Raw genomic sequence first — 25,069 nt, 5'->3', positions numbered from 1 at the left:
AGCTGCTTCGAAACAATCTGTATTGTATAAAGCGCTATATGAATAAAGGTGAATCTGAAGCTTCAAACATGTTCACATTCACAGAAAATCTGGTCTTACATTTTATTAAAGGGTATGTTATTTTACTAAAAAATAAATTAAAATATAATATATATTACACACAAAGTAAAACATTCAGATTACTATTTAAATTACTATTAAAATAATTAAAACTACAAAATAACACAAATGGAAGTATATGAATTATATAGTGACCAAAAATATTATTAATAATAAAATAAATAAAAACAGTAAAATATTTAAATTCATATTAAATAATTAAAACTATGAAATAACACAAATGGAAGTGAATTATGCAGTGACCAAAATTGTTAAAACAAATAATATTAATAATAAATTAAATAATTAAAACTATGAAATATCACAAATGGAAGTAAGGATATTACACTGTTAGACCTTTCTGTAATTTTACAGTTACTTACTGCAAAAAATCCCAGTAAAATGTCATATATATTATTTACGGTTAACTATTCATCGTATATGCATTGCATTATGGGTATTTTTATGACTTTACAGTAACAGCATATGGGAATTTACAGTACTTTACTGTTTACACAAACGCAGTAGTGCTACTGTAAATGAAGAAGACTTTAGTGACCTAAAATGTTAGACAAATCTGAAACCATCTTATATTTGAGTTTATTCTTTTTCTAGATTCAAGCGCTGGACATTCTCTTAACCCAAATTCATGAGTTGCTTGCTGGGATGCTTTTTAAATGCCACTGGAAAGTTCACGTGTATGCTGGACACTTGCTTTACTCTCTTCCTTTTTTAAATATTTAACTTTTTTAACAATTTATTGACTACATGACTAAGCAATCTAAGCATTTCAGTCAATTGTGTCGAAACTTTTGACTGGAAATGTCAGGCACTACATCTTCTAGCAGATGTTAAGTTAATTTGCTTAATAAAATGATAAAAAATATATTTAATTAATATTGTTAATATATAGCAATTGTTTTTAAAAGCAATGAGGCAAAAAACAAAACAAAACCAAAAGCATTAAATCCATCTGCAATGTTTTCTTTAGAGGAAGTGAAGACATGGTCTGTAAGACTAAAGGTTAAATTAAAAAAAAAAAAAAAAAAAAACAGGCTCTAATGTAAACGTCAGCATGTAAATCTAGCGGATGAGACAGCACATTGCCACTGCCGGGCCTGAGGTGTCAAATAACTTTCAGTGTGACAGTGTCACTACCCACTCCATAAACACACTCGCACACACACTGACAACATCTGAGCTGATCTTTGCTGTATTATGACAAAACATGCCTCACCAATCCTTTCAGATAACAAAAAATATCTTACCTTCTGCTCGGGGATGCTGTTCATTACAACATCATGCTGCTCTGGTGCTTTCGTCTCCTGCTCTTCAGTCTGGTCTATGTGAGCATGAGGCATATCTACTGAGTCCTCGTTCATAATTGCCCTCTCAGCCATATCGGCAGCATCTCCGTTCAGCAGTCCCTGCGTGTCTATCCTCACGACCGGAACTGTATCGCTCTTAACACCGTCCATGTCCTGATCTCTGTCCTGGTCTCTGTTCTTCTGTGCTAGAACCCCATTGGGGGGTTTGAGAGCATGGCGTGGGCTGTTCGCGCCAGAGCCGGAGTCTGTGGGCTGCTCCGTCTGTCTCTGGTAGCTCTTATGAGGTGGGCTGGAGTTAGGAGATCTGCTGACCTGCTTCAGAGGAGCGCCCTCCCTCCGACCGTCTGTGTGACTGTGAGCAAGAGAGAGAAACAGACAGAGTAAAGGAAGGTCACCTTCTTTAGAGTCAGAGAACTCGCTTGTACTCACCAAAAAACTTTTACGACGAACAGTATTGGCATAAAAAAAGAACAGAAAGATGCAAAGAAGAAGAGAAAGATGTGCTGTGCATGAGAGTGTGATGATGTTAAAAATTAAGTGTTGAACAAACTTCCTCTGTCTGCATGTGTGTGTTGCAGGGGACGTGTGAATGTGCGGGTCAAGGGAGGAGTGGAGGAAAAGAGGATAGGAGGAGGATGGGAGGAACAGGGAGGGTGAGGAGAGGTAGATTCGGCTGCGGAGCGTCCCATGAGACACGGCTGCCCTACTTCAGAATACATGCCAACATGCAAGCGAGCACACACACATTTACACACTCAAGAGAGTGAGACGGTCTTCCCCTTTTGAACAAAATGCTTTCAGGAACAGTGAAATGCAAAAGCAAACTATAAAATATGTATATATATAGATCATATACAGTGCATCCAGACAGACTAGTCACGCTTTTATTACCCCAAAGGGGTTTATTTTGTGATAATGACCGGCTGACTGTATATGATCCCACTATTACACAGCTACTTACTCAATAAATAAATAAATGGACATGAAAAATTGATTCAAGCTGAAATTATTTTACTGCATGAGAAGAAATTATGATCTGTTCCATCAAATTGAGTGACTTTGGCCAGAAAAATATTAGGGATGCACAATATATCGGCCACTATATCGGTATTGGCGGATATATACGTTAATTTTAATGTTATCATTATCGGCCCAATAATAAAATTTGGCCGATATGTTAAAGCCGATAAATAATGGATTATTTCCTCCAGCTGAGACACTTCAGATGCACACTGTTCGCCATGATGGTTTTGAATTGCTTGAAATATGATTGGAGTCCCTTCAAAAAGGAAAATACAGTTAAGTGCAACATGTGCAGCGCAAATCTGTGATAAAGATATAATATAACATTATAACTGTGTGCTTGGGACATGGCTTTTTAATGGTAAGACTTTTGTTCTTGTATTCAGGCCCTCAAAAATTATTTGGATTTAGATTTATCGGCCAATATATCGGTTATCAGCTTTCAAATATAAAGAATTATCGGTATCGGACAAAATTTCCATAACGGTGCATCCCTAAAAATATGTTTCATGCACTTAATGAAAAGGAAAAGTCTCGGCTTTCTAATTATGTAATTATTTAGTTTTGACCCCAATTCAAAATATGAGATATACAACATATTATTACAACATAAAATATATTATAATCAAGACAACCGGTACACACCACATCAAAAAGCGTCAACAGCATGTATTATTCAATTTTTGCAGTAAATAAGTGAGTTAACATTTATCGTATAGAAAGCTGAGACTTTTTTTCTTCAAAAAAAACAAAACAAAACAAAACATAAAACCAGTTTTTTCTTAGAACCGCAACTCCACAAATGCCTCATTGCGACTTCTGACTTAAAATGATTGAGTCACATATAGCAATAAACCAATAAGTATTTCAGAGAGCCGCGTAATAAGAACACTTGACTGATGAATAATAAATAATAGGGATGCACAATATAGAAATTGTGACAATAACAATAATACATATTTTTGTTATGGACATGATATTATTTGCTTCTAATATCATCCTAATCAGACCAATACTGATTATAATATGAATAAAAACAAAAGATCATATTAGCGATATGGCCACTGATATATTGTGCATCCCTAATGATAATCAGAACTTCACATAAGTAAACTGTAAAAACATGATCCATTCATAACTTGATGTACTGTAAGAGGTGCATAAACCGAAAAAAATTAAGCCACAATATAAGGTTTTGTGGTTCATGCACACACACATACACACACACATAAACAGATATCCTGCACCTCCAGCTGTTTCCCTGTCTACGGCCCACCTGCCCTTTAGATCAGATAGCGTTTCCTGTGAGATAGAGAACAGAGATGTGGATCTGAGGGTACGGAGCACCACAGTAAACACTCCAGATTACAGACGGCTATTAATATGCTGTTGAGCTCTGGACTGCTGAGACGGATTACTATGTGCTAATATATTGTTCAGTGTTTCACTCAAAACATGTCAAATCTGTTTTGTGCAAAGATCATGTGGATGGCTAACAAAATCTAGGTCTTATTAATCTGGTATGATAAAATGTAGTTACATGCGAGGCAAAATTATGCTATCAAATGAATCCACACAAGTAGGGCAGTATGGATTTCATTGCTTTTTCCCATGAGGTTGTAAACCAACCTCCCTTGCAGTTGTCTGGGGTCATGGCTCTTCGTTCAGCATTCATAAGTACGTTTTGGACCAGGCCAGACAGCTGCAAGAGTTTCAGACCCCGGTTTACACCATCAACCCATGCGCTTTCACTTCGCTTCAGAGCTTACAGGATGAATTCCTGCACAGATTTTGACCCACACACAAAACAATGCACTGAATGGCAGGCAAACAGGATAAGGGCTTGCAGGGATTTATTTGTGAGGAACTGGGGTTAATGGTCAGTCCATTTTGTAATGGTGGCCTTATGGTTTCATATTAGCTTGCTCGGTGACCTGACTACACCAGTGCTGAGTTACAGACTTATAGCAGATGACTGTAGTGAATGTTACAGCAGTAAAGCAGATGCATTATACTGAATTTATCATGGTTAAGGGGTGCCATTAGTGCTTAAATCCACATAACAATGGTAATGGTAAAGTGTCTCATATATTTCATAAAACAGCAGCAAAAGCAATAAGAAAGAAGGCATCAATGTTTAATAAATAATGCATTAATATTAAAATCACAATAAACAATTCTTCTGCAAATAATATAGTTAAATAAATTAGCCTAAGTGTAGGCAGTTTATGCAACGTACTAATCAAAGATCACTCTATGAATAGTGCAACTTGGTATTAATATAGAATTCAAATCATATGTGTCTATAAATACATAAAACTAACCAACTAACTTATTTGGTTCTATAGGACCATAAGTGTCCTTGGAAATTACTTGAAGAGACTTTCACAGTTGTTTTGCTATAGAACATTTACACAGAGTCGTGCCTCAAATTTGATTTTTAGAAACTGCTGAATTCTTTTAAAACATATGACGCTATTCCTTAAAACCTAAGAGACTGCCAGTGAAAAACAAGAAACAGTTGATTTGACAGGAGAGCAATCACGTATAGCCTATTTTCTCAAAACTGCAATAAATCAAGGTCGACACAACAGCCTCTTAAACGTCTACAAACACAGACACAATCTCAGTTAAGCTCAAGTGCTCAAAATGGAAATAAGTAAATCAATATCCTTCTAAAAAGGTCCCTTCAATATAACGGAAATAAAATAATGTTAAGTAAAATTAAATAGTCAAAGCCTACTTGCACTGGACATGCTGGTTTCGGCCTCATCACTGGCTACAGCCATGTTCTCATCTCATATATGAAACATCTGTGATGCACAACTGTGCACAAGATTGCTTTAATGCCCTGTAGATGGCGATATCACTTCTTTTGTAGCAGAAATAAACTGCTGCAGAAAAAGTTAGGGGCCATGCAAAATGTAATGAGTAATTGCATTACTCATCACAAATGTATTGGAGTAAAGAGTACATATTAGAGAGTAAAAGTTGCTAATATCTTTCATACTCAGTAAAACTACAAAGTAGCCAAAAAGATACTCAAGTACAGTAACTAATTACATGTACTCAAATACTTTACACCACTGTTAATGCTGTAGAATAACATGCGAAAGTCTCTTCAAATAATGTCAGCCACAGACCTTAAAGGGATAGTTCACCCAAAAATGAAAACCATGATTTACTTATCCTCAAGCCATCCTAGGTGTATATATGTATCTTCTTTCAGATGAACACAATTGGAGATATATGTCCCCTTGGAATTATAAGGTTCTATTTGACTTTTTTTTTTTCAAAACTGAGTTATTTACACATATTCTTATTATGTGACAACTTATTTACATTATGTGATGTTTTTTTTTTAAATGTTATGTACTTTTTGGGACTTTTTATTTAGAAAACAAAAAGGTTCTATGGAATGGAATGCAAAAACTTTGAAGCTCAATATCTCAAAACTATTTGGAATGCAGATAGAACCTTATAATTCCAAGGGGATGATACAGTATATTTAAAAATATATAATGGCTGTGAATGGGGAGCAAGGTTTTGAATCCCCTTCCAAAAAATGCATCCATCCATCATAAAAATAATCCATACAGCTCCATGAGGTTAATAAAGGCCTTCTGAAGTGAAGTGATGGGTTTTTGTAAGAAAAATATCCATATTTAAAACTTTATTAATTATAATAACTAGCTTCCAGCAGACGTCCATAAGCATCGATTTGTGGCGGGAGAGTAACCACTGACCCGACACATGACGCAATGATGAACACGGAAGCGCAGAGGATAGAGCAATACAAAACACTGTTCTAAAGAAGTCTAAAATGTTTAAAAGAAGATAATCATATACATGGCTTGAGTTTGAGTAAATCATGGGATAATTTTAAACTCTTTAAAAAAAAACATTAGAAATTCCACAGGGAGCCAATGATGAATTAGCCTTCCAGGTTGGCCTACAAATGACTGAACAGCTCTATTGACAGTGAAAGATAATGTAGAGCAAGACTACTCTAGTAAAGTAAAAGAAAAATCTTTGCACCTTGCTGAAGTACACCAGCTTTAAGCACTTTCATTATAGTTGTACCCGAAAAAAAATGGCTAGACATAAATTGATAAATTAATCTTACCTCCTGTGCTGAAGTTATCGCACACAAAAATGTCTCATACAAAACCAGTTCTTTCCACAATGCTTAGGAAACACTAGATTGTACACTGGACGTTAAAGTTACAACTAGCTTCTGCTTTTTGATCTTCTTGTGTAATGACAAAGAAGATATGTGTGTGTTAATATTTCTGTTTTTACAGTACTGTTTTTACAACCTTTGTTCTTTCAAAAACAGACAAACAAACAAAAAATATATCTTACTGACCCCAAATTCTGAATGGTAGTGTACTCATGAACGCAAACTGTACAAAAAAGAATCAATCTATAAATATATGTCAAACACTGATCATCAGCCAGACGCGTTTATCCAAAGCGACTTTCGAGGTATACTTCTGCAAAACCAAACAAAATGAATATCAGTACCTACACATCCCTGAACATAGGAAAGAGGAGTAGAAATTGATCCCAAGTTTACCGGTTCTCCTCAAAGCGACTGATGAGGTTGGACACTCGGCCCTTCCCAACTGCTCCTCCTACTCCTCCCCCCTCCATGCTGGGATTGATGGATAACGTTCCTGCAACCTGAGGAAAGGAAACTTCCGTCACCGGACTCTGAAGGTGTGCAGGTTTAGGAGGCACTGCAGGAAATCACAAAGGATAGAGGTTATATTTCCATGCTAATATATCAAACAGCATGAGTGGAAACAGTTTCCACAATCTCCATGCTCCATGTCACTAGAATGGTATAAGCAGCAACAACTTACAGGGATAAGCACCCAGGATCACGTGAGGTGAAGTGTCTTGCTCAAGGGCAAACCAGACCTGAGCTTTCACTAAACCTCAAACTGCATCCCGAAATGCAAGGAAGTGTAAAACAAAGTGCCTAAATGAAAATTCTATGTGAGATTTTCTCACATTGAACCCGTAATAGTGAAAATGTTTTAAGGAAGCACTTGGTTTAGTGCTATGTAACTGGAAGCTGTAACACCACTAGGTGGCAGTGCAGTTTTTAGTATGTTGTGATGGAACCTGATAATACTTGGCAAGGTGAGATGAAGTTCATCTGGAAGCCGAGGAGTCTGTCTCTACCTGCGGTGAGCGAACCGGCTAATCTCAGTCAATCTGATGGGTTGGAGATACTGCAGAGCTCATGGCTCCATTCAGATATAAACAGTGGGCGCACACTTATTTCACACATCTCTAATTAAGTGAGTGTGGTATTTGAGGTTTATGTCAGTGGGATTTTTGCCTTTAATTTTACATGAGAATATAGAGATAAAATATAGCTATTTTCTGTTCTGTTCCGGCCAAATGTCGATCTGTGAAACATTTTGAAATCAACAATCATATCTGCAGTCAATCTTCTTCTGAATACTTTTCAGTAAACATGAAGAGTAATGACATCATAGAATTTTAGAGTATTATCTGTATTTTTTTTTAAAGAAAAGGAACTTAAAAAATGTTTAACTATGACGCATTTCATAAGGAAATCATTCACACTTTTCAAACACAAACGGCTTAGTTATCGAGTTCAAGGACACTCAGGATGCTGTACTCATTACAGCAGTGTTATTTCAGCATTAATCAATAGCCATGCTGATTTGAATTCCGTTAATGGTAACATTTGGTGTTCAGAGCCTGTAAGGGGAAGACGTGTTTGTGTGTATTGTGGTTTATCAAGTACTTCTGGTAAATTTGTACGGCTTGAGTAGTTATCAACACTGCGGAACTGTGGAAGGATTTATGCGTGTATGCATATTGTGCGCAACTAACTATACCTTGTGGTTTGGGTTGCAGTGGTGTCCGTCGGCCTGAAACTCTTCCATTTACTCCAGTAAGGCCCTTATTGCTGAATCTGCATCCACGATTCAACTTCTCATTGTGACGACCTTGCTCATCAGGACTGCTGCTGCCAACAGCTGCAGGAGATAAAAGAAGGATGGAAATAAATGGAATGGCAGCTGTTTCAAAAGCCTTTTATTTGATCTAATTGCTTAGAAGTCATACTGTAAGCAAACTTCAATTGAGTAATATGAACATGTAAGGACGCTGGTAAATATACCGTCTATGCAGAAGTGAAATGCAAGAGGTCTGTTTTTTGTGCTCCTGTTATCAGTCAGGCCTGGTAGAAAAGTGGCCTTGAAACTAACAGTGACAAACAAAAACTAAAAATAACCACAAGTTCCTCTGCGTCAATTACAGAACAAACAAAGTGTTTCAGATTGTTTGGATGATCAATATTCAAACTATGAGGAAGCAGTTTTGTTCGCCTCAACCAAGAAATGTTTCCTGAAAAACAGCCTTGGCAAATAAGGCACGTACATATCTGTAGACAATGACAGACAGCCTTGAAAAGTTCAGATCTAAAAATGACATGGATCATTATGTTGCATATGAGGAATTCAGTTCTGTTTCAGATGTGGAAAAATAACTGCATGAATGATCTTGGTTCTATGGAAGCTTGTTTCCACCACAGAATTAAAAAAATCCTCTTTTTTCCTCATATGGTTCCCACGTTGTACGAGCAAAACTTCAATCTTTCCAAAACATCAATAACAAAATATAAGTGGGCTAACAAAGCCACTTGGGAAAAGAATGAGTAAAAAAGTATAAAACAAAAAACAAAACAAAGGTACAGACAGGTACTTATCCTAAAATACATATGGGAGCGTTTGAAAGTAGGCGTCCATCAGTGGACCGGTCTGCCGATAGACACCTGCTTTCAAACACGAGTGCTTTCAAAACTCTTTCAAATTCAAACACTTCCGTGTGCTTTCAAATGCACCTGTGCATTGATCATTCACAGACATATCTGATGAGCGCATGAACACAAAGGCCAATAGAGGCGTTTACAAATCCGATGAACAACGTTCAATGCGTCACATTTTTAAAATTCCAGTTCCGACTTAGTATCGCAGTTGGTACTTTTGACACCACTATTTCCACCCCATTCCAACTTGATTTTATCCTTTGGAAATTGTCTGGATTGTAAAAAATTATCTCTGGCAGGTTTTTGGGGGAAGGGGTTTTAAAAAATTAAGAGGACCTGGTAATGTCATCCAAAAAGTGAAGTCATTTCAGCGCTTGAGCCCCTGCCCCTTTGATCGCTAAAGTGAAAGTGCCCTTTGCAGTCGCATCGCGGTGCCCTTGCGTTCCCATTTCTCCCCCCCAGAACGCAATTTCTACCGCGGGAGAAACCCACAATAGAGCTCTACCCAGAGCTGTTCGTGTTCTCAGACTCAAATTTGTGAGCACTATCAACGCTGAAATGAATCTGCAGCAGTCAGGTGGTATAAGTATGAGCTCTGTAAGTTGTTTACATTCATTATTATTATAATGTTATGTGCTTTGAAACGAGGTAATTTAACACTGTCTCTCATCTTGTGACTCTTTACAGACTCTGCTGTATACATGTGTTTTGGAGGAGGCGTGGCTTTGGAGAGCACTCTGAGGGTGGGTTCTCATGCTTTCAAAGCTGGCTTGCTATTGCTAGCCTCTTCAAAATTGCCTGCCCTACCTTTTAATCTCTCCAAAATTCCTCAATAAATGACTTGTTCACTTATAATCAGTACAGCAAAAAGTTTCATTTTGAGTCTATAAACAAAATACACATGCACACACAACATTAACAGTTATATTGAAAGTCTGGCACTCTTTAGAAATCCTCATTTGGATGCAATGAACAGGACATCCAAGTATGTTGCTTTCTTCTGTAAACCATCTTGTCAATGGCACCCATGCAAATGAAGAGACCCATGTCCTGTTAAATTAAAGCATGGGGATGTTAATGCATTAGTGAGTACAAAGAGAGTCTTTCTATGGCCTTCTCAGCCCTTTTCTTCACTTAGGCCAATCTAAACATCTTAGGCCAATAGGCTGCATGGGACTGTCCATGTCTGACAATCAATGATGTTGTTCTGCTGGCAGTAAATATATGGTGGTGGCGGTGGTGGTGATGGTGGTGTAAGAAGAGCTTCATGTGTGATTGGTCCAGTCATCTCAGTTTTGGTTCAGTTTGTGGCCAGGATTGAAACAAGCTTTCTTTTTAAGGCTAACGAGCAATTCTTTTAAATGCCTGTATTTCACTGATATCAGAATATTTCAGAGTCTAAAAATACAAATTTTGCAATATTCTCAATGCCATTTTTACAAAGTCATTACTCAGCCATTTACACAATGGCTGTCATTTTCATGATAGATTTATTTAAACATACATTAAATAATCAAGACATCACTAACAGGTTAAGTAAAATATAATGAATATATAGGCTAATATAGTGCGTATATTAAACGTGTTCATTTCTCTAGCAAACTAACAAGCTGTGGACAATGAATTACTTGCCTGAGGTAACTTTTGTTTACAATTTGTTTTGTCTTTTCGCCGTTGAAACGCTGAGCGATTACATGTGATATATGTTTCAGTAAGTTGTCCTGTATCTCTCAACATAACTTCAGATGTTCATTCATGTTTATTCTGAAACTAATATTAAAGAGGAAGAGATGATCGCGTTCACTCGCGCTCCGCGCTGCCGCTTGAACTGAGGCGCCTATACATTAAATTGACGTTTGAATTTTGTGATAAAATGGACTGAATTTGAAAGATGACACTTTGTTTCTAATTGAAAGTAACAAAACGCAGAGCTTATTGCGATATGTGATGGTTAAGGCTACAACACTGTATTCGTTATGTACACTTAAGACACGTCACGTACCGAAAATTTGTGGGATGAATTCATGTAACGTTACACTCCTAACCCAACCTCAACAATGGGCCAGGGCTGGGCTGGGGCAGGGTACTCTCAGTACACAATGAATATGCATTGAGTACATTCAGTACGCAATGAGAGTACATTGGTACATACCATGTATTGTGGTTTTTTGGTTCGGTTTGAATACTGTTACACCCCTACTGAGTTTACTCAACAACACAATGTTAAATCTTGTGCAAACATATAGCAAACTTGTAGTTGCAACCATTCACAACACTTAAGTACTTTGACATTGAGTTGTGCATAGGCAAGCTCCACTCACGGTTCCAAATTTGGATTTGCATTAATATATAAAATATTATTAATGTTTGTAAATTATAATTAAATATTATATACAAATACTACAGAAAAGACAGCAATAGTACTTTCCTACTAAGTATCAAAACACTTTAACAAACATGCAGAAAACATTGGAATATAATTTAGATTACCAACAGACGCTTTCACACATTCAGTCTTATCAGTACATTTATCATCATTTTTCTATTTAAAGGTCATGTGTGATCAAGGCCACTTGTCAAAATGAAGAAGTTGCAACACTGCCGGAAGATTTCTGATGCTATGTGTGAAAAACACTGTAAGATTAATAGCTTGAACACGTACAAGGTTAGAAGACTCATTCTAGCATAAGAATGCTGTCAAACAGTTTGAACCAAAGTTCTGAAAAAGCCGACAACACTTCACACGGTTTAGCTGCAAACCTGTCACACGGGATGATAATTATTGACACCGTGGAAAGAAATGTCATCGATCTGGATAGATGCACAGATGAAGAGCTTCTCTCCATCCAAACAGATGAAGAAATTACTAGAAGAGTTGAAGATTTTCTTACTAAAATTAGACCAAACATCTCATTGAAATGGTGCTTAAAGACCATTTATGGCACATACTAGCATCACAGTTTTAACAGCATTTTAGTTCTGATGTCTGAGTGGTATACAGTATATGGATAAAAGATGGAAAGCTGTTTAAGATGAGGTAGATTTACCAGAAAAGGCAGTTTGGCAATTTTGCTGTTTGTGTAAGCATACCTTCCTAACAATACAACAAAAGCATCCTCAGGTGAATAATGCAGCTAACTTCAGGGCATAGCCTGGATCAGGCTATATAACTAGCCTCTGAGTTACCATGGCAACATCTTCCCATAATCCTCTGTCTGGGAAAACAGATGAAATAGAAATTGTGCACATCATAACAGAGAAACACCTGTTTATACTGTAGATCTATTAGAAATGTCTTGCTGGGTTTTTCTCGCAGCTGTAATGAGTAGAAGAGCAAGCCAGGTTGATGTCAAGCCATGTGTGGTCTTGTGAATTTAACCTATGATAATAATTCCTGCTAAAATGTGAGCATGGGAAAAAGTACAAATGTTCCGCATTCCCAGAGTCTAAAACTAGATTTGTGCCAACTTTGGCATTCCTAGCTAAGTAAAGAAAGGAAAACGAAGTCTGTGGTCTGACTTGACTTGTATAGAGAGCACATTTAAAGATAATGACTCAGATCAACATCTGAGTTTAATAGCAGCAGTTTGTTCCAGTAAAGGTAAAGGATTTATGTCTTTGGTCCCTAAACCCATTCCAGATGTTTACATTTTTGTACATGGAAGTTTGACACATAACATCCAGTTTTAACTAGTTACAGTCACAAACTGGAACGTAATAATTAACCTTAATTTGAATAGTATAATTTCCAGCTTATGGGAAAAATGCAGTATATTTGAATATGGCTGCACTTTGGTCCTGTCCTATCAATAGAAACCTTGTGGGAAAGTATACAAACCAACACGAGAACAGATAAGAACAGCTCATTTAGTTCACAAAACGAGGTGGGAACTGACCATGAGAAGACGGATTAGCAAGCAAAAGTGTTTCAAAGCTTGAAATACAGGAACATAAAGAGGCAATAAAAATGTGAAGGAAGTTAGAAATGCACACATGTAAAATGCATTTCCTTCACCATGCAATGGTGTCAGATGAAAAATGCAAACTAACAAGACTAAAAAAATGTGAACTGCTAAAACTTGTTCACTGATGTTGGCAAACAAACCCATGAGAAAGTCAGAAATAAAGCAGAGAGGTGACCAAATGTCTGACACAGACATATTTCAGCAGAAAAAATAATGAAGTGGATTCCTATCATTTAAAATATTCATAAAAGCAGTCTGATTTAAATTATTCTGTAAAATAACAGAATAATTGCAAAATAAAATAAAATTTAATGCAAATTGAATCTAACAATATGCCAGAGAGAAGAAAACAAAACAAATGTGTTTCAAAATACACAAAAGCTTTTCCAGCGTCCTCCGCTAATGTGCTGTTGCCAAGATGAATTATACTGGTAACCAATGAAAAAACAGGACTAGCAGGAGTAAGATGTGTGATCAGTGTTAAGCCAGAGTAATCTCACCTTCTGTCAGTTAAAATGCGTCCAAATAAACCCAGAACAACAAGAAAAATATAAGAGACGTTTTCTTCATTCAAGCCTTCCGGTCCTCTATAAACCACGGACTGAGTGAAACTCTGCTACAAAGACACGAGGAAACAGCCCCTCCTTCTAAACACACACACACACCCATACACACACAGCACGCTCAAGCACAGCAGGCCACTTACATTCACTTACAGTCATAAACAATGGTCTTTTGTAGTGGAAATCTTGAATTATCACATCAATAGGATAGTTCACTCAAAAATAAAAAATATAAACATTCTTCAGAATTTCTCCTTTTGTGTTCTGGAGAAGAAAAAGTACAGGTTTTGGGGTAAATGATGACTAAATTTTCATTTTTTATGTGAACTAACTCTTTAAAACCTTTAGAGCACAGTCCAGTGTGAGTATTGTTGCATTTCTTAATGGAGTGTGAACCAGAGTGACTCAGGAGTTTGACTGTGAGGGAAAGACAAGTGATGGAATTTTTTTAACAGAACAGATCTTAGTCAGGGTGGGTGACATACTGAATTTTAAGTGGAAGAAAACAAGTCTGAAAGGGATAGTATTTGGAATGGCATGCACTGTATAAAGGCCAGACGGTGAAGAACACACTGAGAAAACTTAGTCGGCTGACAATCAAAAACTGCCCGACGGCCGACCGTCGGCTTGGTGTGTTCCTGCCTTAAAGGTCCTAGATCAGATGTAATTTTCAATGTCATTTTTGTCTATTGAAAGTTTTTTGGAAGGATGTTTTGCCAGTTGAACAATGGGCATGTAGTTACACAACACAATTCATTGAAAGCACTGTACTTCTCACAACCTCATTTTAATTCCTGTCAAAAGTCTATGGTGTCCCTTCAATAGCCTGGGGTAGCATCAGTCTCATTCCCAACTCTAAAATCTCTGTGTACTTGCACGAGTGGCACATAAACCTGCTGACGTTACAAAATACTGAGAGAAAAATTCACGTTCAAGTATTCTTGAACATTTATACTGCATGCACAGACACACCTTTCAAGTTCATTAAACTGTTTACCAGATTCCACTGCAGATCTGATTTACTTTAATCTCATTTTGACATCAAGTGGAGACAGAGAAGAGTTTAGTGTCCTGAGAATCTGGTATTGCACAACCATTTTCACACATCCCGGACAGCCACAACTAGTGTTGTCAAAAATATATTTTGAAATGTATCGATTCAAAATGGTTCCAATACTCCTTTACTTCAGTACTGATACTGGATCTGTGCATAAGCTCTTAAAGTGACAACAGTCCAATAAACCTGCTTCTGTTTATCATGTTAATCAAAGAACAAAAGACAAAGAGAAAAATCACTCGCTACTCTTGACTGAATAACTTTTGTAACTTTAATTGTAAACATTAATCTGTATTTAATTTTTACAATGAAAACTATTCAGTGTTATTTTACATTTGATTACTTTAATGTCTGTATTTCTTACCTGAATACTACTGTTAGACCTACTTGAAAAACTTAAAGCCATGTTTATTTTATTTGTCTCTTTATTTGTGCTATCATTTGCAATTTGTTCTTATTTTATTACTGACTGTACTTGTATTTTTTTTTTTTGTTGTAAATGTAGTTCAACGATTTAAATAAAGCCACCCTGTGCTGTGTGTAAGCTATTACAACAAAATTACCCAAATTATTAAAAATTATTTAATAAAAAATTATGATATAATAAGAAATTATCTGTATGGCATTATATATGTCAGTTTCCCCATGGTATAGAAAATGTTATTGAATATCGATATTTTTTAAGGTATCGTATCGAAGTCGGAAACTCCAGTATCGAGACAACACTAAGATAACAACAACTCAATCAAACTCATCTCAAACCTAAAGAATGTCTATAAATACTTATGCCCACTTTCTGTTGCATATAGTTAATGAAGTAAAATTTCCATTTTCTGCTTTGTTTCTCACTTCCGGTGCCATTTCTAAGCTACTTTCAGTATTTTCTATTTTGAGGCTTGCAGATATGACATCTGAACATCAACCTGCCATAGCAACAGTATCCACGACAATCACAAAAGGGCCATCGGTGCACAGTCTATGATGTGATGATCCAGACATGTAGATAATATAAACGTGTTTAACAGGCCAAGCTGCAATTTTTTCTTTTTTTGCTACCACTGCAGGAGGAAACTGAAAATTCGTTTAGTGATTTTATATGTGCTAAACATAAGTAAATAATGTTTAGCATATATATACTACTATTCAAAAGTTTGGGGTCAGTAAGATTTTTTTTTACATTTCTAAAATCTGTTATACTCACCAAGGCTGCATTTATTTGATAAAAAAATACAATAAAAACAGTAATATTGTGAAATATTATTACTGTTTTCTATTTTAATATATTTTCAAAATGTAATTTATTCCAGTGATGCCAAAGCTGAATTTTCAGCATCATAACTCCAGTCTTCATTGTCACGATCCTTCAGAAATCATTCTAATATGCTGATTTGCTGCTAAAGAAACATTTATTCTTATTATGAATATAGAAAACTGTTGTGCGTCTTAAAGGTGCTAAAGAGGATGTTTTGTTTTATACATTTTTGCAATATTTCTCGAAACTGTCTTTACTAACTGATAAAAGACTATTTATTAGGTGCACTGAAAGGAATAATATTAATATACATCATCTGTGCACGAGGTAGGGCATTAAAAACATCAGTCAATTGATCATCGCGTAAACGATTGGCCCTCTGGCTTGTCAATCACTGCCGTGACGTTCCTTGTGAGAGACGAGCGCGGCTGCGCGCTCCAGTAACTTTCCACACTCCACAGGCGCCGCATGCGATGTTTTTGTCAGGAGACAGGAGTAACAACTGCAGATTATGAGTTACCTGCGGTGAGTCCGACATAATGAATCCACTAACACAACACAGTGAATGCCGGTGGTAAACACTCGTGTTCCAATACGAGTGTTTACGAGTTTTGGGAGGCGTTCCTTCGAAGGAGGGGGGGTTGTTCTTACGCATGCGCTCATTTCAAAAACTCAGTAACAGTCTTTGGTTTCTCAGTCGACGAAAAAAACCTCTCTATCACCTTTAATTCGTAATTTTCTGAAAACCGTGATACATTTTTTTCCTAGGATTCTTTTATGAAAATAAAGTTCAAAATAATTATTTAATAATTTAAACTGTTTTATTGATTTATCTCTGTCCTTGTTGAAACACTGATTGATCTATTACATGAGACGTGATACATTTCAGTAAGTTGTAATGTATCTTTCAACATACCTTCTAATGTTCATTCATTTTTATTTTCTATAAACATAAAGTAAAAAGGAAGAGATGATCAGTTCATGTGCTGCTTAAACTGAGGTGCAACAGTGATCGGTCACGTGACATTTAAGAGTGCCAAAACGATATTTATTGTTTGAATTTCGAAATAAAATTGATTATTTGAAAGCTGATACTTTGTTATCAAAAGTAACCAGCCCTATTGTCTGTCGGTGTCAGTATCATCATTGCTTCACTGCATGAGAAAATGATTGTGTGGCATGAGAGCATGAGAACAGTGTCAAATGTGTGAGTTTGGCAGCCCTGTATATAGTGTGCGATGCTTCAAAATACTGTACATTCACAATCTAAAAAATCAATGAAAAACCACTCGACCGTTATAGGGCATATACTCAAGGCCAAAACCACACCATTAACTACCTGTTCAGAACTTTCAAATAAAGGCGAAGTTCTCATGTATTCAACTCAGTGATATCTCTTACATTTGGCATTATCATAAGTCCACTACTAGAGTATGCTCAGTGTTCATGTCTCCGAACTTCAACAAGTCTGACCAGCACAACTGCTGTAATGCCATTTAATCTGGAGAAAAACAAAAAACAAAAGTTCTCCGGTTAACACTGATGTGACAAATGAAAACAAACTTTGTGAAGGTATAATATGGCATTTGTTTACACATGGAGCTACAGACACTCACAGCACAATGTAAATGATGGAATATGTATATGTATACGGTTCCATTGTCCAGAACTCAATGGGTTTTTTGAATGGGTTTTTGGTTAAATGCTTAAAATACGGTCTGTGGTGAACAAAAGCTCAAGGAGATTTTCAGGTTTTATTCTACGATATAAAATACATCAGTAATATCCTCTTGTGATGTTTTAAAATCGGTTGCTAACAAGTGGCTAAATGGGACTACAACTCATCTCAAACTATTATAACTCAAACACCGAGAAGCAACAAGAAAAAGGATATTTTGTAGATCACATGGTTTCTGTGGTCCAGTGATCCTACCCCACATAATTGTACATTAAACATCAAATATGGCATGAATTAACTGCAAAATCCTCCAAATTCACCTCCATGTTAACCTCCTTGTTTCATTAATCAAGAGAAACAGAAAAAAAATGTGGGAAAACAGACCAAAAACTGAGGTGGATGAATCATTGATCCCAGTGCATGTTCAGTAAGTGTGGCTCAGTCACACCCATTCATTTCCATAACACTTAAAACTACTATTACATAACATGTAAAAGTATCTGTTATTTCTTACAACAGATCATAAATACAACAGCTCGCAGCGGATTCATTCTGACACACAACAGCTACAGTAAAATGGTAGATTCTCACAGGTCCAAGCTCAAAGTCTAAATGAACAGAGAAAGGAAGAGACAGAAGGAAGGGAGGGATATTGCCCACCTTTGTTCTGAGCGATCTTCACCCCAACACAAGGTTCTTCTTCATCAGATTGTTTGGAGGGAAAGCAGCTGGGTTTGCCAGCTTTATCTGAAAGACAACATAAGAAATATTTAGTTTCCAAAAATCAAAATAGTTTTATTCTCGCCACCATTCATAAAAATGATGGGGGAACACGATTACGACATTTGAAACATTTCACAGTTCAAAGGTTTGGAATCAGTAGGCTTTTTTTTTTTTAAATGTTTTTTTAAAGGCTCCATTTATTTGATCAAAAATACAGTAAAAATTCTAAAATTTTATTACAATTTAAAATAACTTTTCTAATTTAATACATTTTAATTAAATTATTATGTAATTTATTCCTGTGATGGCAAAGCTGGTCTTCAGTGTCACAAGATGCTTCAGAAATCATTCAAATATGCTGATTTGATTGCTCAAGAAACATTTATTGTCATTATAAGAATTGTTTTTTCAGGATTCTCTGATGAATAGAAAGTTTAAAAAAAGCATTTATTTGAAATAGAAATCTTTTGTAACATCATAAATCTCTTTACTGACACTTTTTTTCAATTGAATGCGTTCTTGCTGAATAAAAGTATTATTTTCTTACTGACCCCAGTTAGCATCAGCCAATCGCTAGGCCAACACTAATGATATTAAAATTTGATCCTAAACCCTGAAGTCTGTAAAACTATCTCTCCTAAGACACATGGACACATGTGGTCACGTAATACAGGAATCTACATTCCAGAAACAAAACAAAAAGCATTTTGAGGTGATCTCATGATTATCTCTATACAGATGGAAAATGAGGAGCATACAGATACTGAGAAACTTGTGGGTGAGCTAAAAAGAGAACAGGAAGATATCTTAATGGCACAAAACCTGTCAAGAACATGTCTGGATCACTAAATGTGGGCACCAGAAAAAACACACCCAAAGGTGTTCACTGGAGTTCAGGTCTGGCTTTCATGCAGGCCAGTTCTTTAACACAATACTCAATAAATTATTTTAATATGAACCTCGCTTAGGGCACAGAGAATTCTCCTGATGAAATAGAAAAAGACCCTCTGCAAACTGAAAGCTTAAAATAATTCTAGCATAAATAGTGCTAAATAAATACATTTAATAAGAAGAAATTTATCATTTAGATGAAGTTGAGACGAAGATGAAAGCTTAAAATAATGTCAATGCAAAGTAAATAAATAAGACTTAATTAAACAAAGTTAATTTTAAAAAGCCACAATGATTGATTAATAAGTAAATAAATAGAAATCTGTATGCAAAATAACATAATTTTACCTTAAAAGTGAAACCATGAAACTGTATTATGTATGATGTTGTAGAACAATTAAAGTAGACAAATGTAGACATGTGGATGATAATAACACTGAGCAGAAGGTCTGCGTGTGAAGAGAGCATAAGAGAACATTAATCCAGCATTTGTAGCGAAACAAAAGAAAAGTAAATCCCCAGAGACGCACCAGCAATTAATTCTGCTGTGATATCTAGGGCATCAGAGAGCCATGTTGATGTATACTCTATTTCTAATGCACATAAAAGATGAAAGCCAAACAGTAAACAAGTGGCGTGTGGTTTCTAATTGTACACACATGTGCGCATGAAGGCACACGTTGACACTCACGCAGCTTATAAAGAGCGCAGCTGAAAATATAAAACTATTACACTACTGAGAGACAATAAAGAGGGACACAATGCAGTGATAAATGATGAAGAACTCAACAAATGAAAATACACTAACCAGCTGAAACAAAGTAAAGTAAACAGAGAATGTGACAAAAGCAGTCAGTTTAATGTAGATTCAAACAAGTTTAAAGTAAGGTATTTTTTTGAGCGGGATTGTGTGTGTGTGTGAGTGTGTTTGTGTGCATTTTATCCTGGGCGTGAGATTAAAGCAAGGCTTTTTCCTTGTGCCATCTGGAGCCCTTGTGACAGAAGGATCTGGTGTCCCCCACACACTCAAACGAACACACATGTTCACATAATAATCATTTTTAATGGAAGCTTTACAAAAAAAAAAAAACCCTGTAAGCAAACACGACAACCACAACAAACAAACTTTAACGAACATGAAAGAAGGGGCTGGTGGGACCCTAAATAAAGCCTTTTTATGAGCTATCAAAGACAGACTCTCCCAATAAATGCTGCACAAATCAGCACACTGAATGGAGTACTGGGATGTATGGAGCTGGATAACCATCCAATTTGTTTCCATGACGCCTCAATTAATCAGTTTGCTTGGTTAGAAACACAAAATACAGTCATCTTTTATCTGAATACAAATGAAAAATAGCAATGACATGTTTATGAGGTTTATTTATGATACTGTGTAGCATGTAATTTAGCATTTATGTGGAGCATTTGTTAGAACATTAGAGTAGATTTGCCATGAATCATGTTCACAGTCGAGTGCCCATAATGACTGTAAATACTGTGCTCAATAAGGCAGTGAGTAATGGATTTGGTTGATGTAATAAAAAATGCTTCCCTAAATTAGGCTCAAACAATTTCCAGTATGTATGCATGCATTTAACGTAACCAACTATCAAAAGACTGAGCTGAACTGCATGCATGAAAGCGACAGTACATCAGATAAACCCTGCATTTACAAACTGTGCTCCAAACACTGATTCATTATTTACATAATAATAATGTCAGCCAAAACATTACAAAAATAGTAACCAGTTTCTACCAAAATATGACAGCATGCAGCTACTGTCATTCTTACTACTGTAAAAGCATAGTAAATTAGATGGAGATCTCAATTAAAATGTTTAAGAAGCTTTTCAGATTCACGAACATTCACGATTGTTGTCATTGTTTCATTTTTTTTTTTTTTTACTTCATGATACTGGTGATTAATGCAATTTAGCATAGCTTTATCAAAGTAATATTCATAATTAATTAAAGACAATACCAATAAATGATCACCAAATGCATCTCCTTACTTGTGCGGGTCATATTTCTCCCCAAAAAATTTTTTTTATATATATATATATATATATATATATATATATATATATATATATATATATATATATATATATATATATATATATATATATATATATATATATATATAAATGTTATTTTTAATTTTTTTTTTTTTTTTTTGCAAAATATAATTGATATTTATTTAGCACTGTAATGGATCCAGAGATTTTTTTTTACTTTTTTACTTTTTTTTTTTGTACTATATTACATTAAAATGATTAAAAATAATAATAATACAATAAATGAATAATAATATAATTATTTTTAATATATTTATTTTCACATTACAATAATGACAATTTGGGGAAATATGCTTAATTTTAATTAAAATAATGTCACAATGCAAAAAAAAAAAAAATCTTAATTTTCTTTAAGCAAAAGATAATTTCACATGTCATAAGTGGCATGGAGAATGAATGGATAGATGGATGTCATATTTCTTTTGATTTTGTGGTGATATATGACCTGCACACATTTTTGACCTGCTATATGAGATTCACCCGTTTATCAAACTGTCTACAAGCTGAAATGATCAGATAGATAACATATACCAACATACATATATAATGGCCTGATGAAGTTTTGGGGCTAGACAATTCAAACAGTATGCATTGCTCTGCCTCATCGTGAAAACTGCACAGGTCAAAAAACTTGTCGAAACAAAACTAATACATATCGAGAGTACAACATGAGAACTTGGAACGAATACACATGAACTGAAGGTCATGTCACAAGGAAACGCAATAAGGAAATTAGAAAAATACCTGCTCTGCTATTGGTTCTCCGGTGTGGCTGGGTTTGTCTTTCTCTCACATTCCTAAGATGTTTCCTCTCCATCTTAAATCACACAATAATACGCTAAGCAACAGGGAAATGCTTTCTACATGCAACTCGCTTTATAGGTGTCACCCAAAACAAGCAGCTGCTTTTTTTCTTCCTGTGGCTGTCTCACTCTTTCCCCTTACCGGTCACAAAACCGGTTTCACAGCCAATGTGAGAAGAAGCCAGACACTGACAGCAATAATGTTTAGTGAACAACAACACAGACATCAGCTTAGATGATGCACAATATTTCCAGAAGTAAAATAAAGTGAACCACATTGAATTTCTTCTATTCTTCACAGTTTTGTAGCCATTCAAAAATATGCATGTACAGTACATGAATTCGCTGACTGCTGGTGACTGGAGAATAATTACAGGAGTCAATAAAAGCTGCTGAGTGAGGGATCAATGAGAGGGAAGGCTTAATGTGTGGTAATATCAACAAACCCACTTTCCAGCTTTCATCTCTTTAGTCTCTCTCTCTCTCTCTGTCTCAATGCAAACAGGACTATGAGTTTCTGTAGAACCTTATGGGCCTTAAAAGAATTAAAACAGGAAATGAATGGACGGTAAACTCTATATACATCACTAAGGTTTGTATTAATGATGTAATCAGGAAATGACTTTTGTCTGCCTTCAAATTTTTAGCATGCTGAATGATAATATTTCAACAGTACAGTACATTACATGCTTTATCATAATAAAGCACAATTATTTTGTCATCTAAGCAAGAAAATGTGCAGTTGCATTTATTAGAAGTATTATAATGTATAGGGGATGTGTTTGATGTCCTCCGATGTAAGTCTATGGGATTATTTTCACCTGTTTTATCATCTCCCAGACAAAAGTCAACAAACCTTACATAAATAAACTGCACGATTTGAAGTATCATTCATGCCTGTTGCTCAAGTGGTGCTAGAGCCAACGTTTAGTGCTTAAATTATTCAAACAAATACCTAATCCTTAGTATGAGAATAAATAAATAAATCTTTTAAATTTTTAAAATGATTTCAGAATAGTATTTTATATTACTTTTTTTTTTTAAATACTATGAGATCTGAAAATGAATTAAAACCAACAGAATTCTGTGATGCTCTCTTCTCTTTTTTTTAAATTGTTTTATATCACTTTCCTGCAGCACAGTTCTGCTTTTTGCCTCTTGCGTGTGTGCATGATTAACTTCACAACTGAAAGCAGTCACATGTTTAACAGCGAGAAGCAGATATTAATACATCAACATTTCTGTACACGCTTTCTCAGTATGAGACAGAGTAGGTGTCAGTGAGTGAGGTCACCAACCCACATGACTGTGTAGACGGACACCACAAAGGTAAGAAAAATGACAAACGGGACTGCATTGCTATCTCAATAGCTTCTTCTCCACAGAAATAAAAGTAGAAAAAGAAATTAAAACTTTGCTGTAAAAAACACTTCTAGATTTTAATAAAGACACAAACTGAGCTCAGAATTGCCTAGACAAAAAGTCTATAATCAAAAGTCAGAGATTAATATGCACATTTCTAATCAAGCCCATTTTATCTGATGTTATTGCTCTATAATAGTGTAAAATACAGACTACTGGTCAAAAGTTTGGAATAATTACGGTTTTTTTTTTTTATGTTTTTGAATTATGATCACCTATTATTTGATAAAAAATATACAGTAAAAACAGTAATAGTGTGATGTATTATTAATTTAAAGGTCCCATCGAATTGAAAATTGAATTTACCTCGGCATAGTTGAATAACAAGAGTTCAGTACATGGAAATGACATACAGAGAGTCTCAAACACCATTGTTTCCTCCTTCTTATATAAATCTCATTTGTTTAAAAGACCTCCGAAGAACAGGCGAATCTCAACATAACACCGACTGTTACGTAACGGTTAAAGTTACCATCGTTTATTACTGTATTTACGGAGACAAGAGCCGTCGCTATTTTCATTTTTAAACACTTGCAGTCTGTATAATGCATAAACACATCTTCATTCTTTATAAATCTCTCCAACAGTGTGTAATGTTAGCTTTAGCCACGGAGCATAGCCTCAAACTCATTCAGAATCAAATGTGAACATCCAAATAAATACAATACTTACGTGATTACACATGCTGCATGACGAACACTTTGTAAAGATACATTTTGAGGGATATATTAGCTGTTTAAACTTTGTTTATGCAATGATAGAGTCGCGAGCTCTGGGGGGGCGGAGAGCGCAAGCAATTAAAGGGGCCACAGCCTGAATCAGCGCATTTCTAATTATGCCTCAAAATAGGCAGTTAAAAAAATGAATTTAAAAAAATCTATGGGGTATTTTGAGCTGAAACTTCACAGACACATTCAGGGGACACCTTAGACTTATATTACATCTTGTAAAAAAACGTTCGATGGCACCTTTAAAACAAGTTTTCTATTTGAATATATTTTAAAATGTAATTTATTCCTATGATTCAAAGCTAAATTTTCAGCATCAATACTCCAGTCTTCAGTGTCACATGATCCTTCAGAAATCAAATGTTGATTTAAAAAAAAAAAAAAAGACAGAAATTAATGCTTTTATTCAGCAGGCACATATTAAATTCATCAAAATTCATCAAAGAATCATGAAAAAAAAAGTATTAAGGTTTCCACTAAAATATTAAGCAGCAAAAACTGTTTCCAAAATTGATAATAAGAGCCATTATGAATAATTGAGCAGTGAGCACCAATAATAACTGATAGTAAATGAACAGAAAATCGGCCTATTAGAATGATCATGTGGCACTGAAGACTGGAGAAATGGCTCCAGAAAATTCA

The 25,069-nt window shown here is 35.5% G+C and overlaps 1 protein-coding gene across 9 annotated transcripts in view; it reads right to left on the bottom strand.

Moving 5' to 3' along the window:
* fgd4a (FYVE, RhoGEF and PH domain containing 4a) overlaps nucleotides 1–25,069 on the bottom strand; it is a 57,761-nt gene that overhangs the window by 12,605 nt on the left and 20,087 nt on the right. For 4 of the 9 annotated variants that reach the window (XM_067390100.1, XM_067390104.1, XM_067390103.1 and 1 more), the window contains exons 2-5: nucleotides 18,440–18,526; nucleotides 8,333–8,473; nucleotides 7,030–7,192; nucleotides 1,368–1,779 (exon numbers count right to left, since the gene is read on the bottom strand). In XM_067390100.1, coding sequence (XP_067246201.1) covers nucleotides 1,368–1,779; nucleotides 7,030–7,192; nucleotides 8,333–8,473; nucleotides 18,440–18,526 — 803 coding nt within the window. Of the gene's footprint in view, nucleotides 1–1,367; nucleotides 1,780–6,576; nucleotides 6,890–7,029; nucleotides 7,193–8,332; nucleotides 8,474–8,616; nucleotides 8,838–13,729; nucleotides 13,860–17,502; nucleotides 17,603–18,439; nucleotides 18,527–22,218; nucleotides 22,297–25,069 lie in introns of those variants that run through there. The other 5 variants (XM_067390105.1, XM_067390101.1, XM_067390106.1 and 2 more) reach the window with 5 other exon arrangements.

Source organism: Chanodichthys erythropterus, chromosome 7 (genome assembly GCF_024489055.1).
Source record: "Chanodichthys erythropterus isolate Z2021 chromosome 7, ASM2448905v1, whole genome shotgun sequence".
NCBI classification, from domain to species: domain Eukaryota; kingdom Metazoa; phylum Chordata; class Actinopteri; order Cypriniformes; family Xenocyprididae; genus Chanodichthys; species Chanodichthys erythropterus.
Note: the sequence above shows the minus strand (reverse complement) of the source record. Positions and strands in the feature narration are given on the sequence as shown.